At 40.6% G+C, this 19,772-nt stretch overlaps 1 protein-coding gene across 1 annotated transcript in view; it reads right to left on the bottom strand.

Annotated features, from left to right (window-relative positions):
* SNX4 (sorting nexin 4) overlaps positions 1-19,772 on the bottom strand; it is a 72,080-nt gene that overhangs the window by 39,514 nt on the left and 12,794 nt on the right. Inside the window, exon 2 of the mRNA XM_032793987.2 lies at positions 15,202-15,320. Coding sequence (XP_032649878.1) covers positions 15,202-15,320 — 119 coding nt within the window. The remainder of the gene's footprint in view (positions 1-15,201; positions 15,321-19,772) is intronic.

The following is a 19,772-nucleotide window of genomic DNA, read 5'->3' as shown; positions in this document are numbered from 1 at the left end:
CTGCCGCTTCCTGTAGCTCCCATTGACCAGGAATGGCAAATCGTGGCTACTGGGAGCCACGGGCGGCCGTGCCTCCAGACGGTCAATGTAAACAAATTGTCTCGTGGCCCACCAGGGGATTACCCTGACAGGCCGCAGGTTGCCCACCAGTGATATAGTGAAATACGCACATGCAAAGAAACTCAAAACAGGGTCCTCAATGTGCAAACCTATAGTAGATTTAAAAATATTGTTGCTTTTTATTAAGTGACCAAATTTAATTTTTCTAAGCAGCAGTAAATGTATTCTGGGAACTGCTGGTATAAATTTACAGTGAGTACTATTAACTCTGCCATGGAATTACCAGCTATAAAGATTTAATGGTACTCAGCAGTACAGTGCCCTGTTTCTTCCAAGCTGTACAATGTCAAGTTTGAACCTGCTCCTATCCATTATTTCTAGCTGTGGAGAAAGATTTTTTTTAAAAAGGTATCTAAAGAACTAAGACAACCATTAATCTGATTTTTTAAAAACAAAATTCTAAGTTACAAGACTAAATTCCAATAATCTTACCAAAGCTATGTGGTACATTTTAAGAAAATGAAGCTACATGATCAACATTTGAACCCTGAAAAACACAGCCCCATTATAAATTTAAGCACCACAAAATCCTTGTTCTGTATACTGTTTCAGCTCCTGTACTGTACTAATGACTTAACATTGGATTAAGTAAATGAACTTTAAACAACAAAGAGCTATCCCATTATCACCCGTTACTTTAAGTCAGTCATTCTTTCCCCATATGGGCAGAGCATGTTTTTAATCAAGATGCTTAAAACATCCTTTTGATTAAGTAGTTTTACTCCAAATAATTGAAACCACACACATACGATTTCCACAGGAAACATCCACCACCAAGAAGATACTCATTCATAAACATTCCAACACATAAAACTGCTGCTGATTAAAAAACAAAACTGGATGAACCCCACTTAAGCCAGAAAACACACTCAAATTGCTGACAGACACCAAGATTTATAAAACAGATCTAAATCAAACCACAGCTTTATCCAATAACATTGCCACAGCATCACAATCCATCTCCACTCTAAGGTCATGTCTACACTAAAAAATTAGGTTGACTTACATCTACCGCAGTAATTACTACAGTGGTTCATGTCCACACTACCCTCTTTCAGTCAGTGGTGCGTCCTCACCAGTAGCACTTCCACTGACCTAAGAGGGGCAGCGTGAGGAGCCTAGCTAGCCTCTGGGGCTCTCAGCTTCGCACTCTCTGCCAAAAGCCCGGCTAGCCTCTGGGGCCCTGTCACCCTGCCCTCTCTCCTTGAGAGCAGGGCAGCTGCCTGGAATCTCGCCTCACCACCAGGAGCCGGGAGCCTTGGTGCAGCCGGGCATCCAGAAGGGAGCTGGGATCCTGAGAGCAGTCCAGCTCCAAGCGGGGAGCAGGGAGCCTGGGCAACAATCCAGCTGGGAGCAGGGAAACCAGCATGGGGGGCAGCCCAGTAGGGAGGACTTTCTTGTCAATTTCACAGCTCAGAGAACAGCCAATGTAAGGAATGCGCTGTCTACATGGACCCTGCATCGCTTTAACTACACTGACATAAGCCCTATGCTTCTCATGGAAGTGGAGTTATTATGTAAGTGCTCTACTACACCGACATCAGTGGGAGTAAGGCCGTAGTGTGTACACTGACATTGTAAGGTAGCTTATGTCGACCTAACTGTGTAGTGTAGACCAGGGCTAAGAAGATGCGGCTGCCTACACAGCTGTACTCAAAGAATGAATGCATTAGCTCAGCCCCTTATAATGCAGGTATGAAAGGCAGTGCAGCACTCAGAGTTCAGAGCAAACATCTCTCATTGCATGTAAGCTGTAAGTTATTTTTTCCTTAGGAGCGAGGAAAGAGGAATATAACTTATTTCAAGACTATTTGAATTATAAATAGTATCAGTGGTATTGCTGGTGACCAGTAGGTAAAAGAATTAGACCAGTACTAAAGCAAAACAGAGAAACTGACTTACAACAAAAGAACTTTAGGGTTCAGCCCTGAGCTTTTTATGGAGGAGTAACTCCCAATGGAATTCAGCAAGTAACTCCCCACTGATGACACTGGTAGGGAGTTCAGGATTGGGTCGCCTGCATTTAAACAATTTTAAGTATTTCAATATTAAAAACCTCCAGTCTGTGTATTTTTAAAGCTGGAGATCATTTAGTTTACAAACTGTGGCCTCCTTCAATGATATTGTTACAATGGCTGTAACTGTCACTTAAGCAAGACTGCCACCAACAGGATGCAACTTTATTCTAATTTGTGGTACAGAGGGAAAGAGAAAGCTTTGCTGAAGAACTATATTGAAAAAGTGCTGGAGCCAGCAGGCCACATTTCAGTCTGTACAAAGTGGAGTAGATCAGCCATCACTCTGACTACATGGGGAATACAGATTCCTCCATTAAGTGCTGTCTTGATCTGATGGAACACTACCTCCCTGTTACAAAGGGTGGGCTATACTGTAAGAGTGTGGCACACATTTGGTCCACTCCTATTTTAATTCCGTTAAGATTTGGTTAAAAATTTTACTACTAATTAGTCATCTAGAGCAGATCCTCTCAACCACTTATGAGCATAACAATATTTACTGGACATAGTGTGTAGCACAGGGGTCAGCAACCTTTCAGAAGTGCTGTGCCAAGTCTTCATTTATTCACTCTAATTTAAGGTTTCGCGTGCCAGTAATACATTTAAACCTTTTTAGAAGGTCTCTTTCTATAAGTCTATAATATATAACTAAACTATTGTTGTATGTAAAGTAAATAAGGTTTTAAAAATGTTTAAGAAACTTTATTTAAAATTAGATTAAAATGCAGAACCCCCCCCGCCCCCCCCCGGACCAGTGGCCAGGACCCACACGATGAGAGTGCCACTGAAAATAAGCTTGTGTGACACCTTCGGCACGCATGTCATAGGTTGCCTACCCCTGGTGTAGGATTTAATGTGGCTTTGGATTGTTTTGTTTTCCTAGATCTTCCTTCTACAGTTTAAGTTTTTCTATGCAAGCAGACTTTTGATCTTCATTGAAGTACTGGGGTATTTTTAAATTATACTGTCTCTACTAACAGAAGACACATATGTTCAATCTTTTGGGAGTTAATTCATTGGGTCTCAGAGGAAACACACAGTATGAAAAAGCATGTATGTACCAGACAGTGTTCTTATATGTTTACTTCTTTAATGGATCTAGAGGTCAAAATTCTGCTAGAAGCAACCCAGCTCCCTTACAACTTAAATATGCTAAAAGAGCAGAAGTTTTTAAAAAAAATTCATAATGGTACCTTTGGCCTTTAAAAAATTATGATAATCTAGGGTGAATTCCTGCAGAATATGGGCCACAGTAATTCAAACTGTGGTCAAATTTATGTTGACTGTTTCAGGTCTTCCTCACAACCTATTTCTGAACATTTTTAGTAGGACTGTCAATTTTTCAAAATAGACAAAAGTTACCTTCCTTCTTATTTACAAATTTCTGCTTATGATAGGGGACAAGAACATTACCCGCTTCGTTTCACAGGTGGCTCTTTGGGAGACAGAATGTCTTCAAGAAGTTGTGGGCGGGGGGTTGGGAGGAAAAGGGCCAAAAAACTGAGCTGAACTTCAAGCTGGGAAGTGTTTTTGTCACCTACCAACATTTTATTTTATTTTCTTGACAATACTAGCCCTTTAGGAAGAGGTCCTGTTGACTGCAATGTCCTCCCACCCCTCGCTAAATCATTCCACAGGCTTACATAGCTGTAGATGATTTAGAGCATAAACCAATAGCTTTTCATCTTTGGCAAGCTATTCAGTGGCTGTTTCACTGCAACTCTTAGACAAAATCCATACCACAAAAATCACTTTTTTGTGTGTATAATCCAATCAACTCTCAGTGCTATTTAAGACCTGGGTTTACATCTCTCACTTTCCAAATAAGTGAGGTCTCTCAAGACCAAGATCAATAGTATCAGTGAGTCAGTACTGAAAAATCTGCACACCAGCTTGCACCTTTCAAGGATGACTCTGGATAGCAGTAGTCTGCAGCTGCAAACGCTGCTAATCCCTTCCCCAAATGAACCATGAATATGCTTTTATATCATTTAAAAATGTCTCCTCTCACAGAGATACTAGAAAGTCATCCAGGGTTTGGTAATACTACATTTATAAAGGCAGCAGCTAGAATTTTAAGTATGGCTCTCCATCACTCCTTAAGATAAAGTTAAGGAGTTTGTCTTTCATGTCGGATCAGTCCTTAAATAATTAATAGACTAGAGAATGGTACTTTTCCCCCTTGTAAATCAGCCTTCTAAAATAATTGTTCTGTTATATCCAGTGTTGCCAACTCTCACAGTTTTATAACGTAGCTCAATATTTGGTGTTTTTCTTAAAACCCCAGCTTCTGCAGTCAAAAGAGTCAACGTTTCATTTAAAAAAAATTCATCAACCATGGGGGCTAGTGACAAGAGCCAGAAAACATGCCCCAACTGTAATCTAAAGACTCATATCAGAAGGCAAAGAAAAATGTACCCAGAACTTATTATTTTAAAAATATTTCATGATTTTCAGACATGACTCATGATTTTTGAATGCCTGAAACTGGCAATACTGTACATCTTCTATTAATCAATCAGGAGGACACTATTTTTACTTTCTTTAAAGCTTGCTTCCAAGATATCCATTCATTTAACTAATATTGAATTAAGACTCAAGACATCAAGTGGGATCACTTAGTATTACTTTACTCATGTCATATTCTACTCTTATGTTAAGGACTGCAGCCTTAACATGACAAGAGAATCGTAGAATATCAAGATTGGAAGGGACCTCAGGAGCCCATCTAGTCCAAATCCCTGCTCAAAGCAGGTCCAATCCCCAGCTAAATCATCCCAGACAGGGTTTTGTCAAGCTGACCTCAAAAACCTCTTAGGAAGGAGATTCCACCAGCTCCCTAGGTAAACCATTCCAGTGTTTCATCACCCTCCTAGCGAAAGTTTTTCCTAATATCCAACCTAAACCTCTTCCACTGCAACTTGAGACCATTACTCCTTGTTCTGTCATCTGCTACCACTGAGAACAGTCTAGCTCCATCCTCTTTGGACTCCTTCTCCCCTTTCAGGCAGTTGAAAGCAGCTATCAAATCCCCCCTCATTCTTCTCTTCTGCAGACTAAATCCCAGTTCCCTCAGCCTCTCTTCATAAGTCATGTGCTCCAGCCCCCTAATCATTTTTGTTGCCCTCCACTGGACTCTGTCCAATTTTTCCACATCCTTCTTGTAGTGTGGGGCCCAAAACTGGACACAGTACTTCAGATGAGGCCTCAACAATGCCGAATAGAGGGGAATGATCACGTCCCTCAATCTGCTGGCAATGCTCCTACTTATACAGCCCAAAATGCCGTTAGCCTTCTTGGCAACAAGGACACACTGTTGACTCATATCCAGCTTCTCGTCTGCAACCCCTAGGTCCTTTTCTGCAGAACTGCTGCCTAGCTGCTCTGTCCCGAATCTGTAGCAGTGAGTGGGATTCTTCTGTCCTAAGTGCAGGACTCTGCACTTGTCCTTGTTGAACCTCATCAGGTTTCTTTTGGCCCAATCCCCTAATTTGTCTAGGTCTCTCTGTATCCCATCCCTACTCTGCAGTGTATCTACCACTCCTCCCAGTTTAGCGTCATCTGCAAACTTGCTGAGGGTGCAATCCAGCCCATCCTCAAGATCATTAATGAAGATACTGAACAAAACCAGCCCTAGGACTGACCCTTGGGGCACTCCGCTTGATACTGGCTGCCAACTAGACATGGTGCCATTGATCACTACCCATTGAGCCCGACGATCTAGCCAGATTTCTATCTACCTTACAGTCCATTCATGCAGCCAAAACATCTAACTTGCTGGCAAGAATACCGTGGGAGACTGTATCAAAAGCTTTGCTAAAGTCAAGGAATAACACGTCCACCGCTTTCCCCTCATCCACAGAGCCATAGAAGGCAATTAGGTTAGATAGGCATGACTTCCCCTTGGTGTATCCATGCTGACTGTTCTTGATCACAGAATGCGCCTTTATAAAGCTAAGTTCTGATCAAATCCCATGAGAATCAATATAAACTATGCAAGGGCATATTAAACTAGAAGCAGTTACATAAAAATAAGACAGAAGGAGGCAAAGCTAGAATACTACTTCGTCTAGATAATACTTAGCCCTGCCTTGAGTGCAGGGGACTGGACTGACCTTTCGAGGTCCCTTCCAGTCCTATGATTCCAGAAGGCTGCAGAGGAGGGTCATTTGGACCAAGGACCTAACTGTTTCTTCATTTCTCACAATACTCCCATTGTATCAGCTTTGAAAGGGACTGGTTGGCTCTACCAAATATTTTTAAGGAATTACAATCTAACATGCATTGTTCCTAGTATTCATCAGTCTACTTATGTGGGCGGGGGGGAAGAATCACACCTCTAAATGAGAGACTAAGTCGAGAAGTATTCAAAATAAAAGGAGGGGCGGGAGAGAGAAGAGAAGAGATCACCTAAATCAATCCCTTACTTCCTACCCCCTCAGCCCTCAACAGCAGAAACATAAACTTAGTCTACCCGCATGGAGAGAAGGAGGAATTACATATACTACTTCAGTTACTGATTAAGGAGTCGTCACCAAGACAGAGTATCTACATTTGTGGAAGCTATCTTATTATTTGTGTTATGGTAGCACCCAAAGCCCCAGTCACAATCAGGACCTGGTTGTGCTAGGTGCCATATACACGTATGGCAAGACAGTCTCTGCCCTAAAAAGTTTACATTCAAACTCTCTTCTTAGATTGGTCAGTGCAATAGGTAAGTAAGAGTAAACTAAAAAGGCAAAAGACAAAGGGGAGTGATCAGTATGAATGATACACATCAAGTTAGTTCCCTTTCCTTTTAGTTTGTTATGGGGCAAGGAAGAATGGGCGGGCGGGGGGCAGAAGAAACACGGAGAGGAACAGAGTGAACAGGGGGAGCGAGCCTGGCAGCAGAGGGTGAGCGAGAGGGTCACACAGAAAATAACATCCAGATTTCAAGTTGTGAAAAGCTGCCTGCTAACATCACAAGCATACAGACGCTAGGGCAGTGTTTCTTGCATGCGCTCACCAGGGACTTTTCGTGTGGCCACAGCCTCCTGGGCAGTGATTTGGGAGAAGGAAGAGGGGGAGGGCAGAAGCAGCAGTGGTTGGACCCTGCCCTCTCTGGAGACTGGAGACAAAAGCTGGAAGAGCAGGCAACAGGTGCAAGTTCCCCACCTTCCCAATCAATGGGGTCAGGCTTCAGCCCTGGAGCATCAGGCAGCAGGCTCCAGCCACAGGGCTTCGAGCTCCATTCCCCGGCCACAAGAGTGGTGGGCTCTGGCCCCAAGCTCATCCCCGTATCACTCCTGGGCTCTGCTGCCTCCCGCAGTGTCCCATCACCCCTGGCCCCTGCTGACTCTGTACCCACCTTCCATCCAGGGATTAACTTGTACCCGGGCTTGCTGGGGCTGAGTAAGTCTGCTGCAAAAAGTAATATTTGTGTGCTTGTTAATATCTTTTCACAGCAGACTGAGTAGCCAGCAAGGTTTTTTTTGTTTTGTTTTGTTTTTAAAACCAACCAAAAAAGCAGAAAAAACAAGAAAAAAAGACAAGAACATGAAAAGCACCTTATTTGTGTTTCTATTCTGTTTAGGTCTAGTAAAGAAGAGAGACAACCGTACATTATTTTTATTATTGTGTCTGCAAAAAATATGGTACATAAATAAATTACAATGATATGTATACGTGCGTATTTATTTGTTTTTCCTAAAGTTAGTTAAGTATTTTAGGAAAAATGTCAGAGCGGCCACCGGCAAGGAGTTGGTAGCCACACTCTGATGCCACCAAATGTGTTGTGAGAACCCCTGCACTAGGATCCTTGAATACGCCTTCTCCAAGCTCCCTGCTTCTGCTATTCCCAAATGTAGCTGGGGAAATCCCAGTTTCTTCCGGGGGCTGCCTCCAGCATGGGATGGCTTACTCCCTCCTCTATATGTCTAGGGAGGGCCAATTCTCCCACTCACAAAAGCCTACGTCTGAACCCAGAAGCCAATGGACTGAATGCTCTCATCCCTACAAGTGGTCACTCCAGATTAAGTATTGAGGTATACTGATATGACAGTATTCTATGAAGATGACTACAGTCTCCAGAGCTTTAATCAGGTACCTGCACAAGCATTAAATTCCTTTTACGTATTTAAAAAAAAACAATGCAATCCTACAAGACTTATGCTTCTTAAGCCTATTCAACTAACTTTAATAATGGTCCTAAAGCCTAACTCCTTAACTAACATTTACAGTCATTTGTAGTTCAAAATATTCATTGCTGCAGTAAATAGTTAAGAGAGGAAACACCACCTCTACTTTCCTCCCCCAATTTTTTGATAGTCCAAGGAGAAATGGATGATATGTAACTTGGAGAAATACAAAGAACTGGAGAGTTTGAGTGGGATAAGACTGGGAAAGCAAGACCGGATGCTTTTGCAGAGCTGTGATGGACAAAAACCATACAAATCTTGATTGTGAACCTTCATCCACAGAATTGGCTTTTTCAATACGGTACTAATGAGGGACTGGAATTTTGTGGGGATGGATTTGGGAGAAGCAGGCAAGATGGGAGAAAGCATTTTTTAATCTTATAAAATATGTCTCCACCTGGCTGCATTATGAAGCCATAAAATGTCACCGATTACAAGAATCGGTCTCCCGAGCAACTTGTTCCAAAAGGAAGTAGAAATTCACAGAGGTACTCATTACACTTAATACCTTCATTACCATCTAATTTTTGAGGCCACATCATGAACTCCATCATAAAATGCAAGTATTGTAGACACAGCTTCAATTAAGATCATAATCACTTGTTGACATTCAATCAAACTTTTCAATTTGTTTTGGTTTTAAAAATACAATATAATGCTTGTACAATGTTCAGATAGGAAAACCATATGTTTCCCCTCGAAGTACAGTTCCAACAATACACTTTATTCATTGGCTGAACCAGCCTGCCTGGAAAAAATTAAATGACAAAAATTAAAACCTTCAACTTTTACCTCCATAACTGATGTTATGATAAGTGATTAGGAGATTAGGTTACTCTAAAAGCCACATTCCTTTACCCTAATTCAAAGTGCCAATGTGAAAAATTTAGCTCATCTACTTAACGTCTTCCCATTTGCTATATAAACTAATGATCTGAAATGAGCCATTAAACAGCTCTTAATGTAGTATAAAGAGAAATTACTTCATGAATCTTAAATGAGAAAGGAAGGAAACATATGAGCTTTATTTCCTTGTAAAACCAAACACCCTCTTTCGACTGTTTAAGTTACATGGTTAGGTTTTGCCTTTGATCTTTCAGCATTCACACAATAAATGACACTGTTGCTCCACTGATCCTCCACTGATCCACTGTTGCTCCACACCGTGTTGATCCTCTATATAAATGCTGTATATGTGTACCTGTTAGAGTCATGCAGTCCTTCCTCTCCAAAAATTGATCTCTATACTGGGGTCTCATGACAAACAGAATAAGAGCCATTAAGGGACAGTAATGTCAAACATCCTTTGCAAGTTACTGATCATAGTGTGCCAAAATATATTGATAAAAGGTAGTTTTGTTGACAGAAAACACTTTTGCATCCCAAGAATCACCAATTGGTAAAAAACAAACAAACAAACAAACAAACAAAAACCAGGGTTAGCAGGGTTCATCCCCCTAAATCTCCTGAATAAGATTTTAGGACAAGGGTCAAGTCAACATATGGACTGAACCTGAAACAGTGCCTCCAGCAGTGGAAAGATATTTAGGAAAAGGAAAAAAAAAACAACAAAAAAACACACACACACACACACACACAAACTTACCATGTTTAGTTTAGTATTATCTTAGATTTAGCAGATATTCTTACTTACATCGTGAATAGTCATCCTGCATTCTAACATCTTTATAGATTACATCATACCTATCTGGTCATATGCCTTCACCATGAAATCTGAACACCTAGGTCAGTGATGACGTACTATACTGCCCTCATGGAAACTTACTTTATGTTCCATGGAGAAGACAGAAACCCTCACAATACTCTGGTGTAAGGGAAAGGGCACTGACGTAGGAGCCAGCAAGCTATGGATTCCAGGATCACTTCTCTCACTGTCTGTATTTATATATACACTTTAAAACCCCTTACAGTTAAGCAATGGCTTATATCCCGGACCCTAGGGGGAGGCAAGTATTATTTCTCCCATTTTACAAATAATTTAGCTGAGAGCTTACAAGATCATTTCTACCAGAACTAGAAACAAAACTTGGGTCAAAGCCATGCTGCCCCACTGGCTTTCCTTCTGAACGCAACAAACTAAAGTACTTGGCTATCCTGTCTAACTACTACACCATGCTCTTCCCAGACGCAAGACTAGAATCGAGGACTCCTGATACCCGACTATTTGCTATGGTGGTAGAATGTTATGTGTTTCAGTACTTCTCCCTCTAGCGGCTGGTTTACATGAAGGCTAAAACTTCATACTTTAGCTCTGTACGTCTTAGGTTCAAACCCTGCCAACAGCCCAAATGACAGCATCTTTATTGTTGCACGTGATAGAAATGCTCTTTTTCCAGTTTTCTTTAAGACAAACTGGATTTAAAAAGAGAACCACTCAAACAGATTCCATGGTTAAAAACCATTATAGTTTGTCAGTTGTGGCAGTGTGGAACACAGGTGGGCCACATTTCATTCATCTGTCTCACATTTCAGCTGTTTCTACCAGACACTGGTAGGTTTGAAAGCTGCCAAAGAGAGCTGTCATCAGACAAAATCACTTACATCAACATTTTCAAATGGGTACCTAAAGCTTTTTTATTTAAGTTAAAAGTTGTCTGATTTTTCAGAGGTGCTGAATACCTGCATTTCCTCCTGCACGAAGCAGGAGATGCAGGTGCTCAGCATCTCTGAAAATCAGGCAACTATTATTTAGGTGCCTGACTTTTAGGCACCCATGTTCACTCTAGCTTCTCTCCCTCATTTGTACAATGTAGATGGCATTTACCTACTTCTCTCAAGGGGGTACTGCAAAGACTGATGTATGTTTATCAAGTGCTTTGAAGAGGACAAGTGCTCTGACAGTGATTTTATCGATGCTGGATATGGATATGCTTTCTCAAGACTGTTAGAAAATAGAAAACAGAAGAAAAAAGTTTTATCCGTAAGATCTATTGAGTCAATGCTAACAGTGTAAACCAAGAATTTAAATAAAATGGGATCCCTTTGGGAAGTCCGACATCTGAGATGTGCTGGACTTTCGCAGCCTACAGTGCTGCAACGCGTTGTCAGAGAAAGAATCCACACCAAGTTTTCTAATGGTCACTGATAAACAACAGATCAATAAGGAAATCCCATCTGACGATGGCGTGGGTGAAACTTTAAAATTCACTGCATACATCCTTTTCCTAAAGGAAGATGGAGATACTATCACTTGCATTTTGAAACAAACTAGTTAGTGGGTTTCACTGACTCCCAAGGATAGTTCGAAACACATTAGATCTTCTCACAGCTCAGTTTGTACGTGTGCCCAGCTTGGTATATTTCCAATAGCCACATACTTATCTTCCATTACCAAGGCACATTCATCAGAACATAAGAATGGCCATAACGGGTCAGACCAAAAGTCCATCTAGCCCAGCATCTTGTCTTCTGACAGTGGCCAAAGCCAGGTGCCCAGAGGGAATGAACAGAACAGGCAGTCACCAAGTGATCCATTCCCTGCCGCTCATTCCCAGCTTCTGGCAAACAGAAGCTAGGGACACCATCCCTTCCCATTCTGTCTAATAGCCATTGATGGACCTATCCTCCATGAATTTACCTCGTTCTTTTTTGAACTCTGTTATAGTTTTGGCCTTCACAACATCCTCTGGCAAAGAGTTCCACAGGTTGACTATGCGTTGTATGAAAAAATACTTCCTTTTGTTTGTTTTAAACCTGCCCCCCATTAATTTCATTTGGTGACCCCTAGTTCTTGTGTTATGAGAATGAGTAAACAGTACTTTCTTATTTACTTTCTCTACACCAGCCATGATTTTATAGACCTCAATCATATCACCCCTTAGTTGTCTCTTTTCCAAGCTGAAAAGTCCCAGTCTTATTAATCTCTCCTCATATGGAAGCCGTTCTATACACCTAATAATTTTTGTTGCTCTTTTCTGAACCCTTTCCAATTCCAATATATCTTTTTTGAAATGGGACAACCACATCTGCACGCAGTAGTCAAGACGTGGGCATACCATAGATTGATATAGAGAAAATATGATATTTTCTGTCTTATCTATCCCTTTCTTAATGATTCCCAACATTCTATTAACTTTTCTGACTGCCACTGTTGCATTCAAGTTTAGTACACTCTTAGTTATTTGTACAATTTGACTTTAAAAAAAAAAAAAACAACCATCACCACCCCATATTTAAAACCTGGACAGTGGAAGCCTTGGAAACCATGAATAATCGTAAATATAATGCAACTGTTACTGAATGTTCTTCTTTCATGCTATTGTGAACTGAATTTTATTCCTTAGCTACAGAACATCAAAATATCCTATTATCTTCAGGCATATTGTGAAGTCCACTCAAATTTACAAGCTCAGTATGATGCAAGTTTAATAGCCTGCAATTACATTTGTATTGGGAAGCCAGCACGCCTTGCAAATAGAATGGGACAAATTCACATTTTCAGTATTTGTCTGACAACTATGTAATTAGCCTTAGCAGTTGCTGACCACTGAATAAGAATCTGAGTGGTAGGAAGCAGGAACATGGGCAATGAGAGGCATCTCTGGCACTGGGAAAGAGCTGTGCAAGCAAAAATGATGGGAACTGGAGAAGGCATCAGCATGGTTTAGGGCTGTATAGAGAGACTAGAGTTGTGCTAACAAATGATTTTCCAGTTTGGCTGAACCAGAAAAAAAATTGTTTCAGGTCAAACAAAACATTTCATTCAACCCAAAATATTTCATTTGAAGGCTTTTCCTTTATGAAACTGAAGGAAAAAATCAGCCTGAAAAGAAAAAAATCAAAATGTTTTGGTATTTTCAGCCACAACAATTCGTGAATTTGACATTATTTGCAAAATATTTTGGTCAAACTTAAATATGCATTTTTTGGCAAAAAAAAAAGTTATCTGAAAATTTTGTCCAGCTCTAACAGATGCACACCAGTGTGCACTTCATATCACAGCTAGCTACAGATTTTGCCCTTCCCTAGCTGTCAAATACAAATACTGGCAAAATGGTATTTTTATCTAAACGAAAGATTCATTACATCCCTAACTTTAAGACCATACATTTTAAAGGAAAAAAATCTTATGGCTTTATAAATGCACATGTAACCAAGTATGCAAAACTACAGTGGTGGGGAATATGTATGTTACACCCATAAACACAAATTAAGCAGGAATCTCTCCTGGAGCTTCTCTTTTAAGAAGTTAAACTTCCAAAGTGAGAGAGAACCTCATGTACTCTATTAGCATATAGAGGCATGATGCACAAAAAAGATGTCATGATCTATTCTTAGAATTCAGCATAATATATAACAAAGGTATTTCTGCATGAGTATGTTGCAGCTTTACAGTATCAACAATCAGTGTGAAATAAATTACCCTACAAAGGAATGTTTGAAAGCCATTACAAATTAAAGAGCCGCTTCACTACTGGGTGTCTCATATCATGGGAAATGTCACTTACGTTGCAATTTAAATTCTTCGGGATATATTAATTTTGTATCTATGTAAAAGATTACTAAACTTTGTTAGTTTCACAAAGTTCTGTGTAGACTTCACGTTTCCAGATTTACTCATAAAATATACATACATATACGCGGTACTGATGTCAATGGCAACAGGTACAGGACCCCATCTAGGGCTGGATTCTGAACCTTTTACTTTTCTTAATAGGAGCAATCTCCACAAGCTGTCCCATTGATGGGACCACTTAGGGAACAAAGTGCTTTCCAAAGTGAGTAAAGGTATCAAAGTGGCTCTTTGACAGGTGGAAATCTATCTTGTGAAAAAGTCTGACCTGTTTTTATTTACACTTGTTCACTACTGCTTGAACATTTACAATTGCAAGCAATCTTCATTGCATAGACAGAAATGTGTTTGCCATATTTGCATTACGTAGACAGTTAATAGCACCTGATTTGAAAAACCATTTAAGCAACAAAAACAATTTCTAATAAAAAAAACAACAAAAGTATGCCTGAATTGGTACTTGGTAAGAGAAGTAGGTTAATTAAATGCTTACTTTAAAATGTCCCTCAAAGAGGAAAACGTTAATTTGATTTCTTCAGTACCATTTAAAAAAAATAGATAAATTTAGCATACAGCTAACTGCTACGAGTTTTGACTTAACTAGCAAAATTCAAAACATGAGATCCCTTTGCTTTCCTGTATGCCAAATAAGTCAAATCATTATTTTCAGCCACAACGTACATTCTGACCAAGCACATTTCACCCTGAGAATCAAGCATGCATCAAGGAAGGTTGTTGTTTAACACAGTGTCAAAAAATCTTTCAAATGCACCTTCCAAAAAACACAGGATGAACAGTTGCCTACAATATGGATTAGAGCTGCTCATCCAGAGGGCACGTCTACACTAGCGGCTGAATCAAAGGGCAGTGATCGATCCAGCGGGGGGGGGGTCGATTTATAGTGTCTAGTATAAACACGATAAATCGACCCCCGACTGCTCTAGCGTCGGCTCCAGTACTCCACCTCAACGAGAAGTGCAAGGGGAATCGATGAGACATACCGAGTGAAGACACCACGGTAAGTTGATCTAAGTACGTTGACTTCAGCTACGTTATTCACGTAGCTGAAGTTGCATAACTAAGATCGATCTCCCTCCAGAGTGTAAACCAGCCCAGAGTTCCTCTACCCCTTTGTCACCTCCCACATTTTCACATAAAAAGTTGTACTCTTTCCCACATAAATAGATATTGTATAATTGAAAGCAGAAACTAACCCTGTTCTCTCACTGTAACTGCACTTGGACTCTAAATAGGTGTTTTAAAGAAATAATGTACAATCAGAAGCTAGTCTACCTTTTAAAAAAAATAGCTCATCTACCAACCTACATTCACCTTAGTTCTTATTACCCACCTTGTCTCAATGAGGTAAGCAGTATAGGTTTCTTGCATGTTCATGGCATTTCTTCCAGTTCGTTTTTCTGCTTCCGAGACAGTGATCTCTATTTTCTTTGATAAACAATCTTCCATCATCTTAGAAGAAAAGTTACAAGGGTCACAAAAGTTATTTGAGAAAGAAATATGCATCAATTCCTTCGTCCTTCTCCCCCATCCCTATCAAGAGACAAGTAGCCACTTTATTAGCTTTTCCCAATGTAACACCGAGAATTATTTTATTATTTATCTTGCAGCATCACTTAGAAGCCCAAGGCAGAGATCAGAACCTCACTGTGCTAGTGCTGTTCAAACACAGAACGAAAAGACAGTTCCTGTCCCAAACAGCTTACAAGAGACAACAGGTGGATACAGACAGATGGAGAAGCACAAGAAAAACCGCAAGAATATTGGTCAGTATGAGTGGCAGACAGCAATCTCAGTACATGAGCTGTCTGACCACCATCAAGTTGTTGCAGGCTTTATGGTAAAGGAGCATTTTAAGGAATTTCCACTACATTCATCTGACGAAGTGGGTATTCACCCACGAAAGCTCATGATCCAAAACGTCTGTTAGTCTATAAGGTGCCACAGGATTCTGTGCTGATTTTAAGGAAGGATTTGAATAAGGTCAATAAGATAGCTTTGCACATGCTTACAGGGAACTCCTCCCATGCATGAAGGGCAGGACGGACAAAAGCATAAAGGTGCTTATTTGAAAATTTAACAAGTGGATGACGAAAGTTGGCATCAATGGTAGAGTAGAGGCAGGAGGCAACATCTCAATAGCATATGGTAGGCTGTGAATGGCCTTGAAAATGAAAACCAATTTATGTTTGATGTGATGCAGAAAAGAGAGCGAGTGGAGGGATGCAAAGAGAGGGGTGATCTGATCAAAGCAATGAGATGAAAGTGATTTTTTGCAGCAGTACTGTGAATGGATCTGTGTGGGGAGGGATTGCATTTGGTGCTCTACAGGAACTAACCTCTCCTCTACTCCAAAATGTAATCCAGCAGCTCCTAATTTTTCCAGTGAAAGGTTCATGCTATACGCTACCTTAGAAACTACAGAAAACCTCAGCTCTCATGTAGAAAGAAATGTATGCACATATAAGGTGCACCTTCATCTACTGGAAGTTGCAACGGGTGTCAACAGAAAACAGATTTACCATACATACAAATACAAATGGCTTTTTCTTTAGTGGGGGTTCTGCTAAAAGGTGGTTTTATCACTGAGCTTTTGGAGAGGAAGAAAGTTTAATTTCTACAGTATGAACAACCAGAGTTAGACAATACAGCAATAAAAACCAATGGCGGCTGGCCTAAACTTGCACTCCCTTTGGAGCTAGCATTGGTGAAAGACTTTCAGGAAATTACCAGTATAGAAAAGCAGAACGTGGCATTTGTTCAATAGTGCAAAATTCTATACAACAGTTTAAGACAAACTATAACAAAAAACAAAAGGCTTATTCTACTGAAACTACATTCTCCCTACATAAACTCACCCTGAAATTAGTCAAGTTGAATTTGGGTGGGTCACTGAAACTATCACCTCTACCTCTTGAGTGATTTTTAAAGAGCTAGATGTGCTAGTATCAGCGTCCAGCCCAAATTCAACTTGACTGATTTCAGGGAGTTTATCTGGAATCTGGTCAGGATCTTGGTTTGTCATTTCAGCCAAGAGACAGACCTAGATGACAGACTCACAGCAGTGGGTTTTTTTGTTTTTTTAGTTGCTATAAAGATATATTGTAAAGCGATACATATGAGCTGTCCTACCCAGCATTACATGCTGGAAACAGCAGAATGTGGTTATGTAAATTACGGTCTAAGACCAACAAAAATATTCCAGGAAATGGTATATTTGAGGAAATGTAGAAAAAAAAAATCTAGCAAAGGATGTGCTAGCAATCTTATACGTGCACGTTGCAGCACAAGTTTTCAAAAGTGCTCTGTAGCATTCAAATGAGAAGCGGGCTGTAAGGCTGAAATAGAGGTCACAACCCCTGTGTACCTGTTCACAGATTATTAAGCCAGAAGGGACCATGCAGTGATTATCTAGTCTACACAGGCCATCAGACTTTCCTGAATTAATTCCTGTTTGAACAAGTGCATAACTTTTAGGAAAACATCCAATCTTGAGTTTAAAAATGGTCAGTGATGGAAAATCCACCACAACCCCTTGTAAATAATTAATTATCCTCACTGTTAAAACGTGCACCTTATTTCCAATCTGAATCTGTCTGGCTTCAACTTCCAGCAATTGGATCTTGTTATACCTTTGTCTGCTAGACTCAAGAGCCCATTATCAAATTTTTGTTCCTTATGCAATGGATACTGGGGCCACTGGAGCTGTGTAAACATGGACCATCCCCAATATGTCCTTTTGGGTCAGTCACTGGAGACATTTTCTGCAACATGCAACGGCTGTGTAAGCACTCGCCTCACTGCCTGTTGAGTGTCCGGGGGGGCCCACGCAGCAGCCAAGCCGCCAGTGGTGGCAGGGGACCTTAGAATCCCAGCACTAGTGACGGGTGCTGGAGCCTTCTCCCTTCCCATTTTGTCACTGATCTTTTTATTAAAAGTCACGGACAGGTCACAGGCTTCCCTGAATTTTTCTTTATTGCCAGTGACCTGTTCATGTCTTTTACTAAAAATATTTGTGACAAAATCTTTACAAAGCCACCTCCTATTCCCCCCATACCCACACTCAACTTCTTTAATCAGATCACTTAGAATTATGGGGTCTATATTATTTGTGAAAGTGATACTTCAGAAGCAGATTACGTAAGTATCAGCCACCCTTGAAAGAGTGCTATTTAAGAGTAACTAAAGAATGAACAAACAGAATTTTTAATATTTAATAATTAAATAGTGACCCTTCCACGAGGCATCTGTCTCAGGCAGCTTTAAATTTCCTACCATATCCCTGCTGTCCTGAGGCTTTGGGTCATCTATAAAGAAGAAGTTACTTTAAGACTCTAGGGCAGAGTTTGCAAGTCTCCTCAAAGGACTTTTTCATTCCACGTTTTGAATGAAATTCTTTGTCAATAGTTTTCATAAAAACAAGGTTACTTAGAAAGTGCCAAAGAATTTTAAGATCCTAGTCTGACAATGCAATAAAGGTCTAGATGTAGAGTGAACTAAACATTCTTTTGCAACTACAGTACGAGCCTACATCTACTACAATGGTTTATATGACATGCTCTGTAGGTTCAGCCAATTTTCAAGCCACTATTAGAGAATGACATGGGTGAGAGTACCAGGAACACCGGGGTACTTCTTAATTTTGCATACATATAGCTAACACTTATTTCCCTGTAGAAACTAGTTTTCATTCATATAATTTTTTTTTTTTGTTAAAATAGTTCCTCTTATACAGACAGGGCCAGCTGCGCAAAGTTTGTAGTATGAACTCACCTGAATACTGGTAAGCCATGAAAGTAGACTAGGTGTGTCATTAAACCATCATTTTGAATCGGTTTCCTGACAGTCATCCCAACGAAAGAGGTATGCCATTTATTAGGAGCCAACAAGATGCATTCCAATCTATTTTAAAAGTTGTTTTAGTATCTTTTTATAAGATATGACTATCAGGTAAGACCATCGCTGATAAGCTCCAAATTATCACTGCTCCAACTCTTTTACACAAATTTGTTTATTTAAAAAACAAAAGACAATTATGAATATACATAGGTTTGATGGTCAAAATTCACTGTTAGTGGGAAGAAATATGTGAGCAGAGGTGCTCAGAAAGAAAAAAGTCTAATGTTATTTTAATATAATTCTGTTTGTTACAATACCTTCCTACTGTACCTTCCACTCAAGGGTCTAAAAGTGCTTCACATGTGCTAGTGAGTTTAGCCTCAAAAGCCCCTGAGAAGGAGGTAAGTGTAATCCCCATTTTACAGATGGGAAAACAAGGCATGTCATAGAATCATAGAACTGGAAGGGACCTCAAGAGGTCATCTAGTCCAGTCCACTGCACTCATGGCAGGACTAATTATCTAGACCAGTGCTTCTCAAAGTCGTGCCACCACTTGATCAGGGAAAGCCCCAGGCAGCCGGTTTGTCTACCTGCCACATCTGCAGGTTCGGCCAATCGTGGCTCCCACTGGCCGTGGTTTGCCGCTCCAGGCCAATGGGGGCTGTGGGAAGGGCAGCCAGCACATCCCTCGGCCCGCGCTGCTTCCCGCTGCCCCATTGGCCTGGGGCAGTGAACCACGGCCAGTGAGAGCCATGATCGGCCGAACCTGTGGACGTGGCAGGTAAACAAACCGGCCTGGACCACCAGGGGCTTTCCCTGAACAAGCAGCAGCCTGACTTTGAGAAACACTGATCTAGACCATTCCTGACAGGTGTTTGTCTAATCTGCTCTTAAAAATCTCCAATGACGGAGATTCCACAACCTCCCTAGGCAATTTATTCCAGTGTTTAACCACCCAGACAGTTAGTTTTTCCTAATGTCCAACGTAAACCTCCCTTGCTTCAATTTAAGCCCACTGCTTCTTGTCCTATCCTCGGTGGTTAAGAAAAACAGTTATTCTTCCT

This window comes from Chelonoidis abingdonii, chromosome 10, assembly GCF_003597395.2.
Source record: "Chelonoidis abingdonii isolate Lonesome George chromosome 10, CheloAbing_2.0, whole genome shotgun sequence".
Lineage (NCBI taxonomy): Eukaryota > Metazoa > Chordata > Testudines > Testudinidae > Chelonoidis > Chelonoidis abingdonii.
Note: the sequence above shows the minus strand (reverse complement) of the source record. Positions and strands in the feature narration are given on the sequence as shown.